General features: G+C 47.9%; 1 protein-coding gene across 1 annotated transcript in view; it reads right to left on the bottom strand.

Moving 5' to 3' along the window:
* LOC135054493 (oocyte zinc finger protein XlCOF6.1-like) overlaps window positions 1–22,438 on the bottom strand; it is a 124,886-nt gene extending 102,448 nt beyond the window's left edge. The window contains exons 1-6 of the mRNA XM_063957607.1: window positions 22,380–22,438; window positions 2,086–2,164; window positions 1,870–1,967; window positions 1,372–1,708; window positions 380–477; window positions 84–192 (exon numbers count right to left, since the gene is read on the bottom strand). Coding sequence (XP_063813677.1) covers window positions 84–192; window positions 380–477; window positions 1,372–1,708; window positions 1,870–1,967; window positions 2,086–2,119 — 676 coding nt within the window. The 5' untranslated portion in view covers window positions 2,120–2,164; window positions 22,380–22,438. The remainder of the gene's footprint in view (window positions 1–83; window positions 193–379; window positions 478–1,371; window positions 1,709–1,869; window positions 1,968–2,085; window positions 2,165–22,379) is intronic.
* Window positions 22,439–22,737: the final 299 nt, after the last annotated feature.

Here is a 22,737-nt window from a genome sequence, read left to right as displayed (position 1 = left end):
CATGATGTGAGGGGGAGAGCAGGAGTATAATAGGGGCTGATGGATCCTGACTCTCCCACTGGTTACATGTGTTTATTACGAACCTGTGCTCATATCTGTAGGGATTTCTTCATCCTTACATTGCTGATCAACTCTTACATATGTCTCTTCTTCCACCTCTATAATTTCTACCTTGATATCAGTCATTTCATCCTAAAAAGCCACAAAAATATAAAATAACATATACTTCTTGAAAAAGACCCCACAAGACACGAACTCTGTTGACACAATAATGCCTGATTTAATTGGAACTACGCAGTATAAGACACACACAGCTTCTCTACAGATCATATAGTGACAGTCACTTTGGTATATTGGGGAGACCCTAAATCCCACCTACCTGATCCTCCTGTGGGATCCTCTGATTCTCCTCTGTACAATCCTGGGAATACAGAGGACGGGGACATCTCTCTGGGGTATCTCTGTTACTGGGCCCATCTGTAGGAGACACACAGTGACTCAGTACAGTGTATATATGTGATGATCAGATGATGTGTATATATAGGGGCCCCCATACCTGCTCTCCCCTGTATAATAATCAAATTGTAAATAGTAAATGACAGATTTTTGTAATAAATGTGTCACAAATCGTGGTCTTACTCTGTCTTCTCCTGTACAGCGCTGCCATATTCAGATGGGTTGCTGTTACTTGTCTCTCTCCAGCACCACAGTACTACTGTTACTCCGGCATACTACTGTCCCTACCACCAGCCTGCATTTAGTGCTCAGCAACTACAGTGTGTCTCACTACTGTTTTGTGGTTTCAACTTCTCATTACAACAGTACTCAGCATCTCAGCAAGTATACATCAGAACATCTACCAGCTTCTGAGATAGTCATCAACCATCAGACCATCGATGGTACAGAATAGTATTTCTGGTTCATTGCTTGGCTGCTGAGGCCCATGTTGAGTTCCTGGTGGTTGAGCCAGCCCAGGGTGCTGAGGTGTGGGTTATGGGGAGTGTTCCTAGTTTAGAAGACACGCTCCCAGCTGTCCAGTCTGAGCTCCTAAGTCCACTTCTAACCAGGTTCCAGTCTGGTTAAAGTCTGCTGAGTTCCACCAGTTCAACTTTCTGAAATCATTCCTGAGGGTTCCAGCTTAATGGTTCTGGGGTTCAGGCCTGAGGTTGAGTTCCTCTCACTAGGTTCCAGGGAATGGTTGGTGAGTTCCAGTACCCATTTTGGTCCAGAGTCATTACTACCTGTTAGCTCATGCTAGTTAATGTGCAGGAGTTATATACAACCTCCAAGTTCCTAATACCCTCCTCAGTCCAGCTTCAAGGTCCTGACTCAGATCTGAAACTCAACTGTGACAAAGTGTTTATTACTCACCTGTGCTGATATCTGTAATGATTTCCTCCTCCTTACACTGCTGATCACCCCTCACATACGTCTCTTCTCCCTCTATATCTTCTGCCTTTATATCAGTCACATACGTCTCTTCTTCTCCCTCTGTATCTTCTGCCTTTATATCAGTCACATACGTCTCTTCTTCTCCCTCTGTATCTTCTGCCTTTATATCAGTCACATACGTCTCTTCTCCCTCTGTATCTTCTGCCTCATCAGAGACATACGTCTCTTCTTCTCCCTCTGTATCTTCTGCCTCATCAGAGACATACGTCTCTTCTCTTTCTATAGCTTCTACCTTAATTTCAGTCAAGCCTTGACACTACATAAAACACAAAATAATTAAATAACACTTTAGTAACATCTGATTTCATTAAATGAGAGAAAACAGTATAATATCAGTATATAAGACACACAGCTGCTCTACACATCATATAGTATCAGTCACTTTGGTATATGGGTGAGACCCTAAATCCCACCTACCTGATCCTCCTGTGGGATCCTGTGATTCTCCTCTGTACAATCCTGGGAATACAGAGGACGGGGACATCTCTCTGGGGTATCTCTGTTACTGGGCCCATCTGTAGGAGACACACAGTGACTGAGTACATTGTATATATGTGATTATCAGATGATGTGTGTATATAGGGGCCCCCATACCTGCTCTCCCCTATACAATACATGACAGTCTCCTCTTACCCAGTGATGTGAGGGGTCGGTGATTCTCCATCATCACGTCCTTGTACAGACACCTGTGTTCCTCTATATACTCCCCCTCCTGCATGGAGACATAGACAGTGACATCCTGACACCTTATAGGAACCTGACACACACAGTGATACAGTCATCACCCAGACACGTCCCCTGGTGTTACTGTATAATGCCCCATTCCCGGCAGTCACCTCTCCTGTCATCAACCAGACACGTCCCCTGGTGTTACTGTATAATGTCCCATTCCCAGCAGTCACCTCTCCAGTCATCACCCGGAAACATCCCCTGGTGTTACTGTATAATGTCCCATTCACCGCAGTCACCTCTCCAATCATCACACAGACACGTCCCCTGGTGTTACTGTATAGTGTCCCATTCCCAGCAGTCACCTCTCCAGTCATCACCCAGACACATCCCCTGGTGTTACTGTATAATGCCCGATTCCCGGCAGTCACCTCTCCTGTCATCAACCAGATACGTCCCCTGGTGTTACTGTATAATGTCCCATTCCCAGCAGTCACCTCTCCAGTCATCACCCGGAAACATCCCCTGGTGTTACTGTATAATGTCCCATTCACCGCAGTCACCTCTCCAGTCATCACCCGGACACATCCCCTGGTTTTACTGTATAATGTCCCGTTACCAGCAGTCACCTCTCCAGTCATCACCCAGACACATCCCCCGGTGTTACTGTATAATGTCCCATTCCCAGCACTCACCTGTCATCACCCAGACACATCCCCCGGTGTTACTGTATAATGCCCCATTCCCAGCAGTCACCTCTCCAGTCATCACCCAGACACATCCCCCAGTGTTACTGTATAATGTCCCATTCCCAGCAGTCATCACCCAGACACATCCCCTGGTATTACTGTATAATTTCCCATTCCCAGCAGTCACCTCTCCAGTCATCACCCAGACACATCCCCTGGTGTTACTGTATAATGCCCCATTCCCAGCAGTCACCTCTCCAGTCATCACCCAGACACATCCCCTGGTGTTACTGTATAATGTCCCATTCCCAGCAGTCACCTCTCCAGTCATCACCCAGACACATCCCCTGGTGTTACTGAATAATGTCCCATTCCCAGCAATCACCTCTCCAGTCATCACCCAGACACATCCCCTGGTGTTACTGTATAATGTCCCATTCCCAGCAGTCACCTCTCCAGTCATCACCCAGACACATCCCGTGGTGTTACTGTATAATGCCCCATTCCCAGCAGTCACCTCTCCAGTCATCACCCAGACACATCCCCTGGTGTTACTGTATAATGCCCCATTCCCAGCAGTCACCTCTCCAGTCATCACCCAGACACATCCCCTGGTGTTACTGAATAATGTTCCATTCCCATCAGTCACCTCTCCAGTCATCACACAGACACGTCCCCTGGTGTTACTGTATAATGCCCCATTCCCAGCAGTCACCTCTCCAGTCATCACCCGGAAACATCCCCTGGTGTTACTGTATAATGTCCCATTCACCGCAGTCACCTCTCCAGTCATCACCCGGACACATCCCCTGGTGTTACTGTATAATGTCCCATTCCCAGCAGTCACCTCTCCAGTCATCACCCAGACACATCCCCTGGTGTTACTGTATAATGCCCCATTCCCAGCAGTCACCTCTCCAGTCATCACCCAGACACATCCCCTGGTGTTACTGAATAATGTTCCATTCCCATCAGTCACCTCTCCAGTCATCACACAGACACGTCCCCTGGTGTTACTGTATAATGCCCCATTCCCAGCAGTCACCTCTCCAGTCATCACCCAGACACATCCCCTGGTGTTACTGTATAATGCCCCATTCCCAGCAGTCACCTCTCCAGTCATCACCCAGACACATCCCCCAGTGTTACTGTATAATGTCCCATTCCCAGCAGTCATCACCCAGACACATCCCCTGGTATTACTGTATAATTTCCCATTCCCAGCAGTCACCTCTCCAGTCATCACCCAGACACATCCCCTGGTGTTACTGTATAATGCCCCATTCCCAGCAGTCACCTCTCCAGTCATCACCCAGACACATCCCCTGGTGTTACTGTATAATGTCCCATTCCCAGCAGTCACCTCTCCAGTCATCACCCAGACACATCCCCTGGTGTTACTGAATAATGTCCCATTCCCAGCAATCACCTCTCCAGTCATCACCCAGACACATCCCCTGGTGTTACTGTATAATGTCCCATTCCCAGCAGTCACCTCTCCAGTCATCACCCAGACACATCCCGTGGTGTTACTGTATAATGCCCCATTCCCAGCAGTCACCTCTCCAGTCATCACCCAGACACATCCCCTGGTGTTACTGTATAATGCCCCATTCCCAGCAGTCACCTCTTCAGTCATCACCCAGACACATCCCCTGGTGTTACTGAATAATGTTCCATTCCCATCAGTCACCTCTCCAGTCATCACACAGACACGTCCCCTGGTGTTACTGTATAATGCCCCATTCCCAGCAGTCACCTCTCCAGTCATCACCCGGAAACATCCCCTGGTGTTACTGTATAATGTCCCATTCACCGCAGTCACCTCTCCAGTCATCACCCGGACACATCCCCTGGTGTTACTGTATAATGTCCCATTCCCAGCAGTCACCTCTCCAGTCATCACCCAGACACATCCCCTGGTGTTACTGAATAATGTCCCATTCCCAGCAGTCACCTCTCCAGTCATCACCCAGACACATCCCGTGGTGTTACTGTATAATGCCCCATTCCCAGCAGTCACCTCTCCAGTCATCACCCAGACACATCCCCTGGTGTTACTGTATAATGCCCCATTCCCAGCAGTCACCTCTCCAGTCATCACCCAGACACATCCCCTGGTGTTACTGAATAATGTCCCATTCCCAGCAATCACCTCTCCAGTCATCACCCAGACACATCCCCTGGTGTTACTGTATAATGTCCCATTCCCAGCAGTCACCTCTCCAGTCATCACCCAGACACATCCCGTGGTGTTACTGTATAATGCCCCATTCCCAGCAGTCACCTCTCCAGTCATCACCCAGACACATCCCCTGGTGTTACTGTATAATGCCCCATTCCCAGCAGTCACCTCTCCAGTCATCACCCAGACACATCCCCTGGTGTTACTGAATAATGTTCCATTCCCATCAGTCACCTCTCCAGTCATCACACAGACACGTCCCCTGGTGTTACTGTATAATGCCCCATTCCCAGCAGTCACCTCTCCAGTCATCACCCGGAAACATCCCCTGGTGTTACTGTATAATGTCCCATTCACCGCAGTCACCTCTCCAGTCATCACCCGGACACATCCCCTGGTGTTACTGTATAATGTCCCATTCCCAGCAGTCACCTCTCCAGTCATCACCCAGACACATCCCCTGGAGTTACTGAATAATGTCCCATTCCCAGCAGTCACCTCTCCAGTCATCACCCAGACACATCCCGTGGTGTTACTGTATAATGCCCCATTCCCAGCAGTCACCTCTCCAGTCATCACCCAGACACATCCCCTGGTGTTACTGAATAATGTTCCATTCCCATCAGTCACCTCTCCTGTCATCACACAGACACGTCCCCTGGTGTTACTGTATAATGCCCCATTCCCAGCAGTCACCTCTCCAGTCATCACCCAGACACATCCCCTGGTGTTACTGTATAATGCCCCATTCCCAGCAGTCACCTCTCCAGTCATCACCCATGAATAATGTTCCATTCCCTGCAGTCACCTCTCCAGTCATCACCCAGACACATCCCCTGGTGTTACTGAATAATGTCCCATCCCCAGCAGTCACCTCTCCAGTCATCACCCAAACACATCCCCTGGTGTTACTTTATAATGCCCCATTCCCAGCAGTCACCTCTCCAGTCATCACCCAGACACATCCCCTGGTGTTACTGTATAATGTCCCATTCCCAGCAGTCACCTCTCCAGTCATCACCCAGACACATCCCCTGGTGTTACTGTATAATGTCCCATTCCCAGCAGTCACCTCTCCAGTCATCACCCAGACACATCCCCTGGTGTTATTGTATAATGTCCCATTCCCAACAGTCACCTTTCCAGTCATCACCCAGACACATCCCCTGGTGTTACTGAATAATGTCCCATTCCCAGCAGTCACCTCTCCAGTCATCACCTAGACACATCCCCTGGTGTTACTGTATAATGTCCCATTCCCAGCAGTCACCTCTCCAGTCATCACCCAGACACATCCCCTGGCGTTACTGTATAATGTACCATTCCCAGCAGTAACCTCTCCAGTCATCACCCAGACACATCTCCCGGTGTTACTGTATAATGTCCCATTCCCAGCAGTCACCTCTCCAGTCATCACCCAGACACGTTCCCTGGTGTTACTGTATAATGTACCATTCCCAGCAGTAACCTCTCCAGTCATCACCCAGACACATCTCCCGGTGTTACTGTATAATGTCCCATTCCCAGCAGTCACCTCTCCAGTCATCACCCAGACACGTCCCCTGGTGTTACTGTATAATGTCCCATTCCCAGCAGTCACCTCTCCAGTCATCACCCAGACACATCCCCCGGTGTTACTGTATAATGTCCCATTCCCAGCAGTCACCTCTCCAGTCATCACCCAGACACGTCCCCTGGTGTTACTGTATAATGCCCCATTCCCAGCAGTCACCTCTCCAGTCATCACCCAGACACATCCCCTGGTGTTACTGTATAATGCCCCATTCCCAGCAGTCACCTCTCCAGTCATCACCTAGACACGTCCCCTGGTGTTACTGTATAATGTCCCATTCCCAGCAGTCACCTCTCCAGTCATCACCCAGACACGTCCCCTGGTGTTACTGTATAATGCCCCATTCCCAGCAGTCACCTCTCCAGTCATCACCTAGACACGTCCCCTGCTGTTACTGTATAATGTCCCATTCCCAGCAGTCACCTCTCCAGTCATCACCCAGACACGTCCCCTGGTGTTACTGTATAATGTCCCATTCCCAGCAGTCACCTCTCCAGTCATCACCCAGACACATCCCCCGGTGTTACTGTATAATGTCCCATTCCCAGCAGTCACCTCTCCAGTCATCACCCAGACACGTCCCCCGGTGTTACTGTATAATGCCCAATTCCCAGCAATCACCTCTCCAGTCATCACCCAGACACATCCCCTGGTGTTACTGTATAATGTCCCATTCCCAGCAGTCACCTCTCCAGTCATCACCCAGACACATCCCCTGGTGTTACTGTATAATGCCCCATTCCCAGCAGTCACCTCTCCAGTCATCACCCAGACACATCCCCTGGTGTTACTGTATAATGCCCCATTCCCAGCAGTCACATCTCCAGTCATCACCCAGACACATCCCCTGGTGTTACTGTATAATGTCCCATTCCCAGCAGTCACCTCTCCAGTCATCACCCAGACACGTCCCCTGGTGTTACTGTATAATGTCCCATTCCCAGCAGTCACCTCTCCAGTCATCACCCAGACACGTCCCCTGGTGTTACTGTATAATGTCCCATTCCCAGCAGTCACCTCTCCAGTCATCACCCAGACACATCCCCTGGTGTTACTGTATAATGCCCCATTCCCAGCAGTCACCTCTCCAGTCATCACCCAGACACATCCCCTGGTGTTACTGTATAATGCCCCATTCCCAGCAGTCACATCTCCAGTCATCACCCAGACACATCCCCTGGTGTTACTGTATAATGTCCCATTCCCAGCAGTCACCTCTCCAGTCATCACCCAGACACGTTCCCTGGTGTTACTGTATAATGTACCATTCCCAGCAGTAACCTCTCCAGTCATCACCCAGACACATCTCCCGGTGTTACTGTATAATGTCCCATTCCCAGCAGTCACCTCTCCAGTCATCACCCAGACACGTTCCCTGGTGTTACTGTATAATGCCCCATTCCCAGCAGTCACCTCTCCAGTCATCACCCAGACACATCCCCTGGTGTTACTGTATAATGTCCCATTCCCAGCAGTCACCTCTCCAGTCATCACCCAGACACGTCCCCTGGTGTTACTGTATAATGTCCCATTCCCAGCAGTCACCTCTCCAGTCATCACCCAGACACATCCCCCGGTGTTACTGTATAATGTCCCATTCCCAGCAGTCACCTCTCCAGTCATCACCCAGACACGTCCCCTGGTGTTACTGTATAATGCCCCATTCCCAGCAGTCACCTCTCCAGTCATCACCCAGACACATCCCCTGGTGTTACTGTATAATGCCCCATTCCCAGCAGTCACCTCTCCAGTCATCACCCAGACACGTCCCCTGGTGTTACTGTATAATGCCCCATTCCCAGCAGTCACCTCTCCAGTCATCACCTAGACACGTCCCCTGGTGTTACTGTATAATGTCCCATTCCCAGCAGTCACCTCTCCAGTCATCACCCAGACACGTCCCCTGGTGTTACTGTATAATGTCCCATTCCCAGCAGTCACCTCTCCAGTCATCACCCAGACACATCCCCCGGTGTTACTGTATAATGTCCCATTCCCAGCAGTCACCTCTCCAGTCATCACCCAGACACATCCCCTGGTGTTACTGTATAATGTCCCATTCCCAGCAGTCACCTCTCCAGTCATCACCCAGACACGTCCCCTGGTGTTACTGTATAATGCCCCATTCCCAGCAGTCACCTCTCCAGTCATCACCTAGACACGTCCCCTGGTGTTACTGTATAATGTCCCATTCCCAGCAGTCACCTCTCCAGTCATCACCCAGACACGTCCCCTGGTGTTACTGTATAATGTCCCATTCCCAGCAGTCACCTCTCCAGTCATCACCCAGACACATCCCCCGGTGTTACTGTATAATGTCCCATTCCCAGCAGTCACCTCTCCAGTCATCACCCAGACACGTCCCCCGGTGTTACTGTATAATGCCCAATTCCCAGCAATCACCTCTCCAGTCATCACCCAGACACATCCCCTGGTGTTACTGTATAATGCCCCATTCCCAGCAGTCACCTCTCCAGTCATCACCCAGACACATCCCCTGGTGTTACTGTATAATGCCCCATTCCCAGCAGTCACATCTCCAGTCATCACCCAGACACATCCCCTGGTGTTACTGTATAATGTCCCATTCCCAGCAGTCACCTCTCCAGTCATCACCCAGACACATCCCCTGGTGTTACTGTATAATGCCCCATTCCCAGCAGTCACCTCTCCAGTCATCACCCAGACACATCCCCTGGTGTTACTGTATAATGCCCCATTCCCAGCAGTCACCTCTCCAGTCATCACCCAGACACATCCCCCGGTGTTACTGTATAATGCCCCATTCCCAGCAGTCACCTCTCCAGTCACCACCCAGACACATCCCCTGGTGTTACTGTATAATGTCCCATTCCCAGCAGTCACCTCTCCAGTCATCACCCAGACACGTCCCCTGGTGTTACTGTATAATGCCCCATTCCCAGCAGTCACCTCTCCAGTCATCACCCAGACACATCACCTGGTGTTACTGTATAATGTCCCATTCCCAGCAGTCACCTCTCCAGTCATCACCCAGACACGTCCCCTGGTGTTACTGTATAATGTCCCATTCCCAGCAGTCACCTCTCCAGTCATCACCCAGACACGTCCCCTGGTGTTACTGTATAATGTCCCATTCCCAGCACCCCTCTCCTTTAGCTTCTGACATTGTTATTGGGCCACCTCTGGCTAAGTCCAGCCCTCTTAGGCATACCATCAGCTCGGAGCAGCAGATCACACAGAATACTTGCCTAAGGCAGATGGTAGGAGAGGTACATAAGCGTGCAAAAGCCTTTGGTCAAAGCTTACATGTTTACTTATATTGCTCTGTCTTAACCAATATCAACTTTAATTGCTTCCTAAAATCATTATCATGATTAGAACCGAGACTTTAGGACTTTACTTCAAATGTATTATACTTAATTTAGCATATTAATTGTAAATACAAGCGTATGTCATTATCATCGCAGTCTCAAGAGTTTATTTATATGTTAAAGTAATTTATAGCTGGTCATTAACAAACCTGGTATGTATGTTAATTCATTTATTTAATAATATTTTTTATATCAAATATATATTTTTTATTAATTTAATATTTTCTGTCTTACTTTTTTATAATGTTAAGTTCCTTCTTTACAGTGTTAAAATCAATAATAATGACCGAAACGTTTTCATAATGAAGAAAAGACATAAATAGTCACATGATTTGCGCGGCAACATTCAGACTCTTCCGGAAGAAGGCTATACTCATCGACAGATTGCTAAAAAAATAAAAAAATTCCAAGGGCTAGTGTAATGTATACATATTAGCGCAACACAAAGAAGCAGGTAGCAAAAAACGTTCTGGACGACCCAGATGTACATAAAAAAGGGAAGATAAATACACTACATTGTCATAATGAGTAAGCAAAACCGAGGACTCCCAACAATTGCAATCAAAGAAGAACGCAATAAAATTAGACAAACTCTATGATCAGTTGCTACAGTTCAAAGACATCTGCGCAATGTAGGTGTAAATGGTGATATAGGGGTCTATTCAATTAAAGTTGGAATTCCCGACTTGTCGGAAAAACTGATTCAACCTATTCAATCAAACTGACGTTTTCCCAACAAGTCAGAAATTCCAACTTGTCGAAAAACACGTGGATCGGCGGATTAACCGCAGATTCACGTGTTTTGTCGGATTAGGGGCAAAATCCGACAGGTTTTAGCCTCGTTTCCGACAATGTCAATCCGACTTTAAAAAAAGTTGGATTGTCATTGTCGGAAACGGCCAAATTGAATACTGAAATGTCGGATCCTTTCCGTCGGAAAGGATCCGACATCAATTGAATAGACCCCACAGCGTGGAGAAAACAATTTGCCTTCAGTGGGCCAAAGAACACTAGTATTGGGCACTGGATCAACGGAAAAAAGAATATTGGACTGACGAGTCCAATTTTAATCTTTTCGGAACCAGAAGACGTCAGTATGTTCAAAGATTAGTGGGAGAACGTGTGTTAGATAATTGTGTAAGTCATACAGGTAAACGTGGTGGTGGCCATGTCATGATATGGGGGTTTCAGTGGAGGAAAGGTTGGAGATTTAGTTCAAACAACATCAACTATGGATAAGAAACGATACCACAGTATTTTAGTACATTGCACTGTACCAAGTGGATCTCGAAAGGGGTTCATCATACAACAAGATAACGGCCCTAAGCACACATCTAAACTGTGTATCAATTATTTGATAAATACAGGAAAGCAGAAAGTTCTACAAATGATGACATGGCCTCCTCAGTCACCTGATCTACAAATGATGACATGGCCTCCTCAGTCACCTGATCTACAAATGATGACATGGCCTCCTCAGTCACCTGATCTACAAATGATGACATGGCCTCCTCAGTCACCTGATCTACAAATGATGACATGGCCTCCTCAGTCACCTGATCTACAAATGATGACATGGCCTCCTCAGTCACCTGATCTACAAATGATGACATGGCCTCCTCAGTCACCTGATCTACAAATGATGACATGGCCTCCTCAGTCACCTGACCTACAAATGATGACATGGCCTCCTCAGTCACCTGATCTCAATCTCATTGATAAACCTTGGGACGAATTCATCAAAAAAAGTTTGTGTAATGGCTCCAACAAATACTAAAGACTTACGGGAATGTCTGATCGAGGCCATTAGATAAGTTGGTGTCTTGAATCCCCACATTACGTGAAACAGATATACGCCAAAGTAGGACACATTGATGAAAGCCAAATTTAATCTGAAGTGTATGTTATACTATAAAATTATAAATCATTTTGATAATATTTAGTTATATCATCACATGAAACATTATCATCAATAAATATTTTTATTATTTCACTAAATTTTTAAATTTTTTTATTTTAGCAATTATTTTCCTTGGCCAAAGCCTTTTGGACGCTGGTGTACGTGCTACAGATATCGCAGCGATGACGAGACTACTGTGTCTGCGAGGTATGCGTGTGTGTGCGTATGCACGCGCACACCATTTAAACCTATGGAGCAAATGCCCGCTGTGACCAGTCGCATCGCGGCATAGATGAGTGTTTCTACACCTGAATATACCACATACCAGACAGTGCACATTGGAAAGTGTTACAGGTAGGACACGGCATGCCTCCGAGTGTGTATGCTGGGCAGCCATGCAAGATGAAGCACAACTAAGCTCGGCGTGAGGACTCAGTGGCACATGACAGCAGTCTGCACACACTACCAATACAGCTTTGTCACTTCCGGCGCGTTCTGAGCAACAAGCTGATCAGCACAGCTGAGTCCACCAGGACCCGGTGCATGGAACTGAGGTCTTTGTCATAATTGTACCAACAGTGCATGAGGACATATCTATACCAAAGGCAAACACAGGAGACAATGACACACCACACCCAAATACAGCAACGCAAACTACTGCTGGTTTTAGCTGGGGTTTTACTGCAGTCTTTGGGTCTTGATTGTAAGTATTCCTAATTACCTAAAGGTCACCCTTAACCCTAACCCCAATATGCTAACATTACTACTGTCACCCTTAATCCTAACCCCAAATACTAATCCTCTAACATTAATACCCTCACCCTTAATCCTAACCCCAAACACTAATACTCTCACCCTTAACCCTAACTCCAAACACCAATACTCTAACATTAATACCCTCACCCTTAATCCTAACCCCAAACACTAATACTCTCACCCTTAACCCTAACCCCAATATGCTAACATTAATACTGTCACCCTTAATCCTAACCCCAAATACTAATACTGTAACATTAACACCCTCACCCTTATTCCTAACCCCAAACACTAATACCCTCACCCTTAATCCTAACCCCAAACACTAATACTCTAACATTAATACCCTCCCACTTAATCCTAACCCCAAACACTAATACTCTAACACTAATACCCTCCCACTTAATCCTAACCCCAAACACTAATACTCTAACATTAATACCCTCACCCTTAATCCTAACTCCAAACACTAATACCCAAAACCCATACCCTTAATCCTAACCCCAAACACTAATATAACACTAATACCCTAACCCTCACAATTAACCCTAACCCCAAATACTAATACTCTAACAATAATACCCTCACTCTTATTCCTAACCCCAAATACTAATACTCTAACATTAATACCCTTAATCCTAACACCAAACACTAATACTCTAACACTAATACCCTCACCCTTAATCCTATCCCCAAACACTAATACCCTCAACCTTAATCCTAACCCCAAACACTAAAACTCTAACACTAATACTCTCACCCTTAATCCTAACCGCAAACACTAATACTCTAACACTAATACCCAAAAACCATACCCTTAATCCTAACCCCAAACACTAATACTCTAACACTAATACTCTCACCCTTAATCCTAACCGCAAACACTAATTCTCTCACCCTTAATCCTAACCCCAAACACTAATACCCTCACCCTTAATCCTAACCCCAAACACTATGGGCCAAATGTAATAGAGTGAGAGTTTCAGAAAGTGAGAGATCTGGTAAGGTTTTTCAGTTTTTTTAAAAGTGGCAATCATTTACACCGCAAAACCAGGTTGATCTGGCTGTGTAAATGATTGACACTTTAAAAAAACTGCATTAACCTTACCAAATCTCTCACTTTTTGAAACTCTCACTCTATTACATTTGGCCCTAATACTCTAACACTAATACCCTAACCCTTAATCCTAACCCCAAACACTAATACCCTTAATCTTAACCCCAAACACTAATACTCTAACATTAATACCCTCACCCTTAATCCTAACCCCAAACACTAATACTCTAATATTAATACCCTAACCTTCACCCCAAACATTAATACTCTTACATTAATACCCTCATCCTTAATCTTAACCCCAAACACTAATACTCTAACACTAATACCCTCACCCTTAATCCTAACCCCAAACACTAATACTCACCCTTAATCCTAACCCCAAACACTAATACTCTAGCATTAATACCCTCACCCTTAATCCTAACCCCGAACACTAATACTCTAATATTAATACCCTAACCTTCACCCCAAACATTAATACTCTAACATTAATACCCTTCCATCCTTAATCCTAACACCAAACACTAATACCCTGACCCTCACAATTAACCCTAACCCCAAACACTAATACTCTACCACTAATACCCTAACCCTTAATCCTAACCCCAAACACTAATACTCTCACCCTTAATCCTAACCCCAAACACTAATACTCTAACACTAATACCCTCACCCTTAATCCTAACCCCAAACACTAATACTCTCACCTTTAATCCTAACCCCAAACATTAATACTCTAACATTAATACCCTCATCCTTAATCCTAACCCAAACACTAATACTCTAACACTAATACCCTAACCCTCAAAATTAATTCTACTACCCTAACGCTAACACCCCAACCCTTACCCCTAATCTGAACCCTGACATATCTACTCAAAGCCAACAAAAATCTCAGCTCCCTCTATTATGACGGCTGCTTGCCCCCTGAAGTCATGTAATCCTTATTTACGAATTATTACGGGATGCGGTTAAGATATTAGTGTTCGGCATCCCGGCAGTCGGGAAGGCGAAGCCAGAATCCTCACACTGACCGGAGTGCCGACTCCGGCACTCCAACGTGAATAAAAATGCTGACACCGGGAATTCACCACTGGTAAACCGCGGGTGGGGGGACTTAGGTTTAGACTGCGGGGGGAGGGGGGTTAGGGTTCGGGAAGGGGGGGGTTAGGGTTAGGCTGTGGGTAGGGGGTTTAGGGTTAGGCACCCCTGGGGATGGTTAGGGATAGGCTGTGGGGGAGGGAGGGTTAGGCACCACTGGGGAGGGTTAGGCTGCGGGAAGGGGGGGGGGTTAGGGTTAGGCTGTGGGTGGGGGGGGGGGGGTTAGGCTGTGGGAGTTAGGGTTAGGCTGTGGGTGGGGGGGTTAGGGTTAGGCTGTGGGTGGAGATGGTTAGGTTTAGGCTGCAGGGAGGGGGCTTAGGCACCACTGGGGAGGGTTAGGCTGTGGGTAGGGGGGGGGGGGTTTAGGCACCACTGGGGGAGCAGCCTGCGGTGTCCTGTAATTATTATTATTATACAGGAGGAGCAGCTTGCGGTGTCCTGTTATTATTATTATTATACAGGAGGATCAGCATGTGGTGTCCTGTTGTTGTTATTATTATTATTATTATAGTGGGGAGGGTTAGGCTGTGGGTAGGGGGGGTTAGGGTTAGGCTGTGGGTAGGGGGGGGTTAGGGTTAGGCACCACTGGGGGAGCAGTCTGTGGTGTCCTGTTATTATTATTATTATTATTATTATTATGCAGGAGGAGCAGCCTGTGGTGTCCTGTTGTTGTTGTTATTATTATTATTATACTGGGGAGGGTTAGGCTGCGGGAAGGGAGGGATAGGGTAAGGCTGTTGGTAGGGGGGTTTACAGATCAGGGTTAGCGTCGCTTTAGGGGGCATGTCAGGATTTTACCCTCCGGGGTGCCACTGTCTGTATTTTAACAGCTGGAATCCCAGGGCCCGGGACATCATATGTATTCCATCATTATTATTATTATTTAATAACGTTGTCACAGCCATCACATAAACACTATATATATATATATATATATATATTCCCCCATGGTTCCTTGTATGCAGTCAGTAACATCATGTATCATGTGTTTGTCTCCTTCAGCCGCTGTGGGAGGCCGGGGAGACGATGCAGCTGCGGGCGTCCGGTTGCTAGGCAACGCAAGACGTTCGCCCGGATCACCATCGGCGCCAGCGGCTTGACGTCACTGTCAGCGCCCGCAGTGGACGGATGCCACGTGGGACGCTGCCGCAACCCGGCTTCTTACAGCGGCGGGGGGTATTTGGGTAAGTGATATTTGTCATTTCTGTTTTCTTTGTCTGTTATTTCCTAGCCAGACAGCATGTGGCTTGAAAACGGTACCTGCGAGTACCGAAACGTTGCCTGATGCAGTGCTGCCATGACATTTTAAATTAATACAATTTTTTGCATTTGGAGTGCCGCAGTCTTCTCGTTTTTTACTGCATTTTTTTACTATATATATATATATATATATATATATATATATATTTGTGAAAAATATATATAAGACCTGTCTCGCGCTGACACTATGTGGAGCTACACCTTAGGGAAAATACCCCCTGTTAGATGGGGTATAATAGTTATGAACAGAAAAAAGAGTGTTTCCCCAGGGAGCTAGTGATTCTACTAGGTATGTCAACAAATTTATCACTTATAATAAAATAGTCATAAGAAATAGACTTATTTATTTTTAAATAAAACACAGTAAGAAATGAGCTGTATCACATTAAATCCAAAAAGACAATCAGTGTTCCATACATATAATGATGTTGGTAACAATTCAATTCAATCATATGTCAGTATACAATTGATCTTCCTTGAAGAAATGACAAAATCGCTGTCTTAACCCAACACGTTTCGTCCTACAGACTTCATCAGGGGTATTTTATTTACAATCAAAAAATCACAGTATGGACAAGTAACTTAATGTGTCTTCAATAGGCAGGTAAAAACACTTAAAAAGTGATATCGAACTCGATTACACCACATGAAACATCTCTTTAGCCGAATATTCAATACGACTCATTCTATGTTTGTTTAATGATCCCCACTTGATAAGGTGATTTCTAATAACAACAGTGGTGGAACCAATAGTAATAAGGACAGCTCTTAGAGCAGCTTCCCACTAAATCGTATTGAGTAGTGGACAGAAAATCGTAATCGTGCCTCTACACTGTTAGCAATGCTTCTGGCTGCTGCATCAGCCCCATCTAACAGGGGGTATTTTCCCTAAGGTGTAGCTCCACATAGTGTCAGCGCGAGACAGGTCTTATATATATTTTTCACAAATATATATATATATATATATATATATAGTAAAAAAATCCCTTATCAAGTGGGGATCATTAAACAAACATAGAATGAGTCGTATTGAATATTCGGCTAAAGAGATGTTTCATGTGGTGTAATCGAGTTCGATATCACTTTTTAAGTGTTTTTACCTGCCTATTGAAGACACATTAAGTTACTTGTCCATACTGTGATTTTTTGATTGTAAATAAAATACCCCTGATGAAGTCTGTAGGACGAAACGCGTTGGTTTAAGACAGCGATTTTGTCATTTCTTCAAGGAAGATCAATTGTATACTGACATATGATTGAATTGAATTGTTACCAACATCATTATATGTATGGAACACTGATTGTCTTTTTGGATTTAATGTGATACAGCTCATTTCTTACTGTGTTTTATTTAAAAATAAATAAGTCTATTTCTTATGACTATTTTATTATAAGTGATAAATTTGTTGACATACCTAGTAGAATCACTAGCTCCCTGGGGAAACACTCTTTTTTCTATATATATATATATATATATATATATATATATATAAAAAGCTGTAAAAACAAGGTATAATAGGGTGTGAGTATGACAGAGGTGCGGGGATGTCAGCGAGAATGGACATATTTTTAAAGTGTTAATCATTTAAGAGGCAAAACCAAGCCGGTTTTGCCTTGTAAATGATTGATGCTAGGTCAATCCTTACCCTGGTCCCAAACCTTCCCTCAGTGCCTAGCCCTAACCAACCCCTAGGGCACAGGTTCTCAAACTCGGTCCTCAGGACCCCACACAGTGCATGTTTTGCAGGTAACCCCGCAGGAGCACAGGTGTATTAATTACTCACTGACACAATGTAAAAGGTCCGCAGATGGAGCTCATTATTTCACTTGCGATTCTGTGAGGAGACCTGGAAAACATGCACTGTGTGGGCCCCCGAGGACCGAGTTTGAGAACCTGTGCTCTAGTGCATAACCCAAAAACCCTCCCCTCCAGCAGCATAACCCTGTCAAGTGTATATAGCTGGCACCAGGGAACAACAGGGGGCACTGTGAGGGTATATAGCTGGCACCAGAGAACAACAGGGGGCACTGTGAGGGTATATAGCTGGCACCAGGGAACAACAGGGGGCACTGTGAGGGTATATAGCTGGCACCAGGGAACAACAGGGGGCACTGTGAGGGTATATAGCTGGCACCAGGGAACAACAGGGGGCACTGTGAGGGTATATAGCTGGCACCAGGGAACAACAGGGGGCACTGTGAGGGTATATAGCTGGCACCAGGGAACAACAGGGGGCACTGTGAGGGTATATAGCTGGCACCAGGGAACAACAGGGGGCACTGTGAGGGTATATAGCTGGCACCGTGGAACAACAGGGGGCACTGTGAGGGTATATAGCTGGCACCGGGGAACAACAGGGGGCTCTGTGAGGGTATATAGCTGGCACCGGGGAACAACAGGGGGCACTGTGAGGGTATATAGCTGGCACCAGGGAACAACAGGGGGCACTGTGAGGGTATATAGCTGGCACCAGGGAACAACAGGGGGCACTGTGAGGGTATATAGCTGGCACCAGGGAACAACAGGGGGCTCTGTGAGGGTATATAGCTGGCACCGGGGAACAACAGGGGGCACTGTGAGGGTATATAGCTGGCACCAGGGAACAACAGGGGGCACTGTGAGGGTATATAGCTGGCAACAGGGAACAACAGGGGGCACTGTGAGGGTATATAGCTGGCACCAGGGAACAACAGGGGGCACTGTGAGGGTATATAGCTGGCACCAGGGAACAACAGGGGGCACTGTGAGGGTATATAGCTGGCACCAGGGAACAACAGGGGGCACTGTGAGGGTATATAGCTGGCACCGGGGAACAACAGGGGGCACTGTGAAGGTATATAGCTGGCACCAGGGAACAACAGGGGGCACTGTGAGGGTATATAGCTGGCACCGGGGAACAACAGGGGGCACTGTGAAGGTATATAGCTGGCACCAGGGAACAACAGGGGGCACTGTGAGGGTATATAGCTGGCACCGGGGAACAACAGGGGGCACTGTGAGGGTATATAGCTGGCACCGGGGAACAACAGGGGGCACTGTGAAGGTATATAGCTGGCACCAGGGAACAACAGGGGGCACTGTGAGGGTATATAGCTGGCACCGGGGAACAACAGGGGGCACTGTGAAGGTATATAGCTGGCACCAGGGAACAACAGGGGGCACTGTGAGGGTATATAGCTGGCAACAGGGAACAACAGGGGGCACTGTGAGGGTATATAGCTGGCACCAGGGAACAACAGGGGGCACTGTGAGGGTATATAGCTGGCACCGGGGAACAACAGGGGGCACTGTGAGGGTATATAGCTGGCACCAGGGAACAACAGGGGGCACTGTGAGGGTATATAGCTGGCACCGGGGAACAACAGGGGGCACTGTGAAGGTATATAGCTGGCACCAGGGAACAACAGGGGGCACTGTGAGGGTATATAGCTGGCACCGGGGAACAACAGGGGGCACTGTGAAGGTATATAGCTGGCACCAGGGAACAACAGGGGGCACTGTGAGGGTATATAGCTGGCACCGGGGAACAACAGGGGGCACTGTGAGGGCATATAGCTGGCACCGGGGAACAACAGGGGGCACTGTGAAGGTATATAGCTGGCACCAGGGAACAACAGGGGGCACTGTGAGGGTATATAGCTGGCACCGGGGAACAACAGGGGCGCTATAGGGAATATATAGCTAGCAACAGAGGGCACTATAGGGGGTATATAGATGGTACCAGGGAGCAACCGGGGGCACTATAGGGGGTATATAGCTAGCAACAGGGGGCGCTATAGGGGGTATATAGCTTTCACCAGGGAACTACAGGGGGCACTGTGAGGGTATAAAGTTGGCACTGAGGAACACTAGAGAGCACTGTGAGGGTATATAGATGGCACCAGGGAACAATTGGGGCGCTATAGGGGGTATATAGCTAGCAACAGGGGGCGCTATAGGGGATATATAGCTGGCATCTGGGAGCAACAGGGGGCACTATAGAGAGTATATAGCTGGCACCAGGGAACAACAGGGGGCTCTGTGAGGGTATATAGCTGGCACCGGGGAACAACAGGGGGCACTGTGAGGGTGTATAGCTGGCACCAGGGAACAACAGGGGGCACTGTGAGGGTATATAGCTGGCAACAGGGAACAACAGGGGGCACTGTGAGGGTATATAGCTGGCAACAGGGAACAACAGGGGGCACTGTGAGGGTATATAGCTGGCACCAGGGAACAACAGGGGGCACTGTGAGGGTATATAGCTGGCACCGGGGAACAACAGGGGGCACTGTGAAGGTATATAGCTGGCACCAGGGAACAACAGGGGGCACTGTGAGGGTATATAGCTGGCAACAGGGAACAACAGGGGGCACTGTGAGGGTATATAGCTGGCAACAGGGAACAACAGGGGGCACTGTGAGGGTATATAGCTGGCACCAGGGAACAACAGGGGGCACTGTGAGGGTATATAGCTGGCACCGGGGAACAACAGGGGGCACTGTGAAGGTATATAGCTGGCACCAGGGAACAACAGGGGGCACTGTGAGGGTATATAGCTGGCACCGGGGAACAACAGGGGGCACTGTGAGGGCATATAGCTGGCACCGGGGAACAACAGGGGGCACTGTGAAGGTATATAGCTGGCACCAGGGAACAACAGGGGGCACTGTGAGGGTATATAGCTGGCACCGGGGAACAACAGGGGCGCTATAGGGAATATATAGCTAGCAACAGAGGGCACTATAGGGGGTATATAGATGGTACCAGGGAGCAACCGGGGGCACTATAGGGGGTATATAGCTAGCAACAGGGGGCGCTATAGGGGGTATATAGCTTTCACCAGGGAACTACAGGGGGCACTGTGAGGGTATAAAGTTGGCACTGAGGAACACTAGAGAGCACTGTGAGGGTATATAGATGGCACCAGGGAACAATTGGGGCGCTATAGGGGGTATATAGCTAGCAACAGGGGGCGCTATAGGGGATATATAGCTGGCATCTGGGAGCAACAGGCGGCACTATAGGGAGTATATAGCTGGCACCAGGGAACAACAGGGGGCTCTGTGAGGGTATATAGCTGGCACCGGGGAACAACAGGGGGCACTGTGAGGGTATATAGCTGGCACCAGGGAACAACAGGGGGCACTGTGAGGGTATATAGCTGGCAACAGGGAACAACAGGGGGCACTGTGAGGGTATATAGCTGGCAACAGGGAACAACAGGGGGCACTGTGAGGGTATATAGCTGGCACCAGGGAACAACAGGGGGCACTGTGAGGGTATATAGCTGGCACCGGGGAACAACAGGGGGCACTGTGAAGGTATATAGCTGGCACCAGGGAACAACAGGGGGCACTGTGAGGGTATATAGCTGGCACCGGGGAACAACAGGGGGCACTGTGAAGGTATATAGCTGGCACCAGGGAACAACAGGGGGCACTGTGAGGGTATATAGCTGGCACCGGGGAACAACAGGGGGCACTGTGAGGGTATATAGCTGGCACCGGGGAACAACAGGTGGCACTGTGAAGGTATATAGCTGGCACCAGGGAACAACAGGGGGCACTGTGAGGGTATATAGCTGGCACCGGGGAACAACAGGGGGCACTGTGAAGGTATATAGCTGGCACCAGGGAACAACAGGGGGCACTGTGAGGGTATATAGCTGGCAACAGGGAACAACAGGGGGCACTGTGAGGGTATATAGCTGGCACCAGGGAACAACAGGGGGCACTGTGAGGGTATATAGCTGGCACCAGGGAACAACAGGGGGCACTGTGAGGGTATATAGCTGGCACCGGGGAACAACAGGGGGCACTGTGAAGGTATATAGCTGGCACCAGGGAACAACAGGGGGCACTGTGAGGGTATATAGCTGGCACCGGGGAACAACAGGGGGCACTGTGAAGGTATATAGCTGGCACCAGGGAACAACAGGGGGCACTGTGAGGGTATATAGCTGGCACCGGGGAACAACAGGGGCGCTATAGGGAATATATAGCTAGCAACAGAGGGCACTATAGGGGGTATATAGATGGTACCAGGGAGCAACAGGGGGCACTATAGGGGGTATATAGCTAGCAACAGGGGGCGCTATAGGGGGTATATAGCTTTCACCAGGGAACAACAGGGGGCACTGTGAGGGTATAAAGTTGGCACTGAGGAACAATAGAGAGCACTGTGAGGGTATATAGATGGCACCAGGGAACAATTGGGGCGCTATAGGGGGTATATAGCTAGCAACAGGGGGCGCTATAGGGGATATATAGCTGGCATCTGGGAGCAACAGGGGGCACTATAGGGAGTATATAGCTGGCACCAGGGGGCACTGTGAGGGTATATAGAGGTAGGAGAGATGTTTGTTATATGTTCCTCATATTATATATCTGTGTACTCACCTCACTGTCAGTCACTGTTCTTTTCTTACCGGGGAGTGTTACACACCGTACTTCCGCCCCGTGCGTTCCACCTGTCTTCCTGCATCTGCGTTCCATCGTACTTCCGGTATGTGCGTTCCACCTGTCTTCCCGCATCTGCGTTCCATCTCACTTCCTGTCTGTGCGGGCCACCTGTCTTACCGCATCTGCGTACTCTCACTTCCGGTCTGTGCGTTCCACCTGTCTTCCTGCATCTGCGTTCCATCCTACTTCCGCCCCGTGCGTTCCACCTGTCTTCCTGCATCTGCCTTCCATCCTACTTCCTGTTTGTGCGTTCTACCTGTCTTTCTGCATCTGCGTTCCACGCTACTTCCGTTCT

This window comes from Pseudophryne corroboree, chromosome 3 (genome assembly GCF_028390025.1).
Source record: "Pseudophryne corroboree isolate aPseCor3 chromosome 3, aPseCor3.hap2, whole genome shotgun sequence".
In the NCBI taxonomy this organism is placed as follows: domain Eukaryota; kingdom Metazoa; phylum Chordata; class Amphibia; order Anura; family Myobatrachidae; genus Pseudophryne; species Pseudophryne corroboree.
The sequence above is the reverse complement of the archived record's forward strand: the minus strand, read 5'-3'. Positions and strand labels throughout refer to the sequence as shown.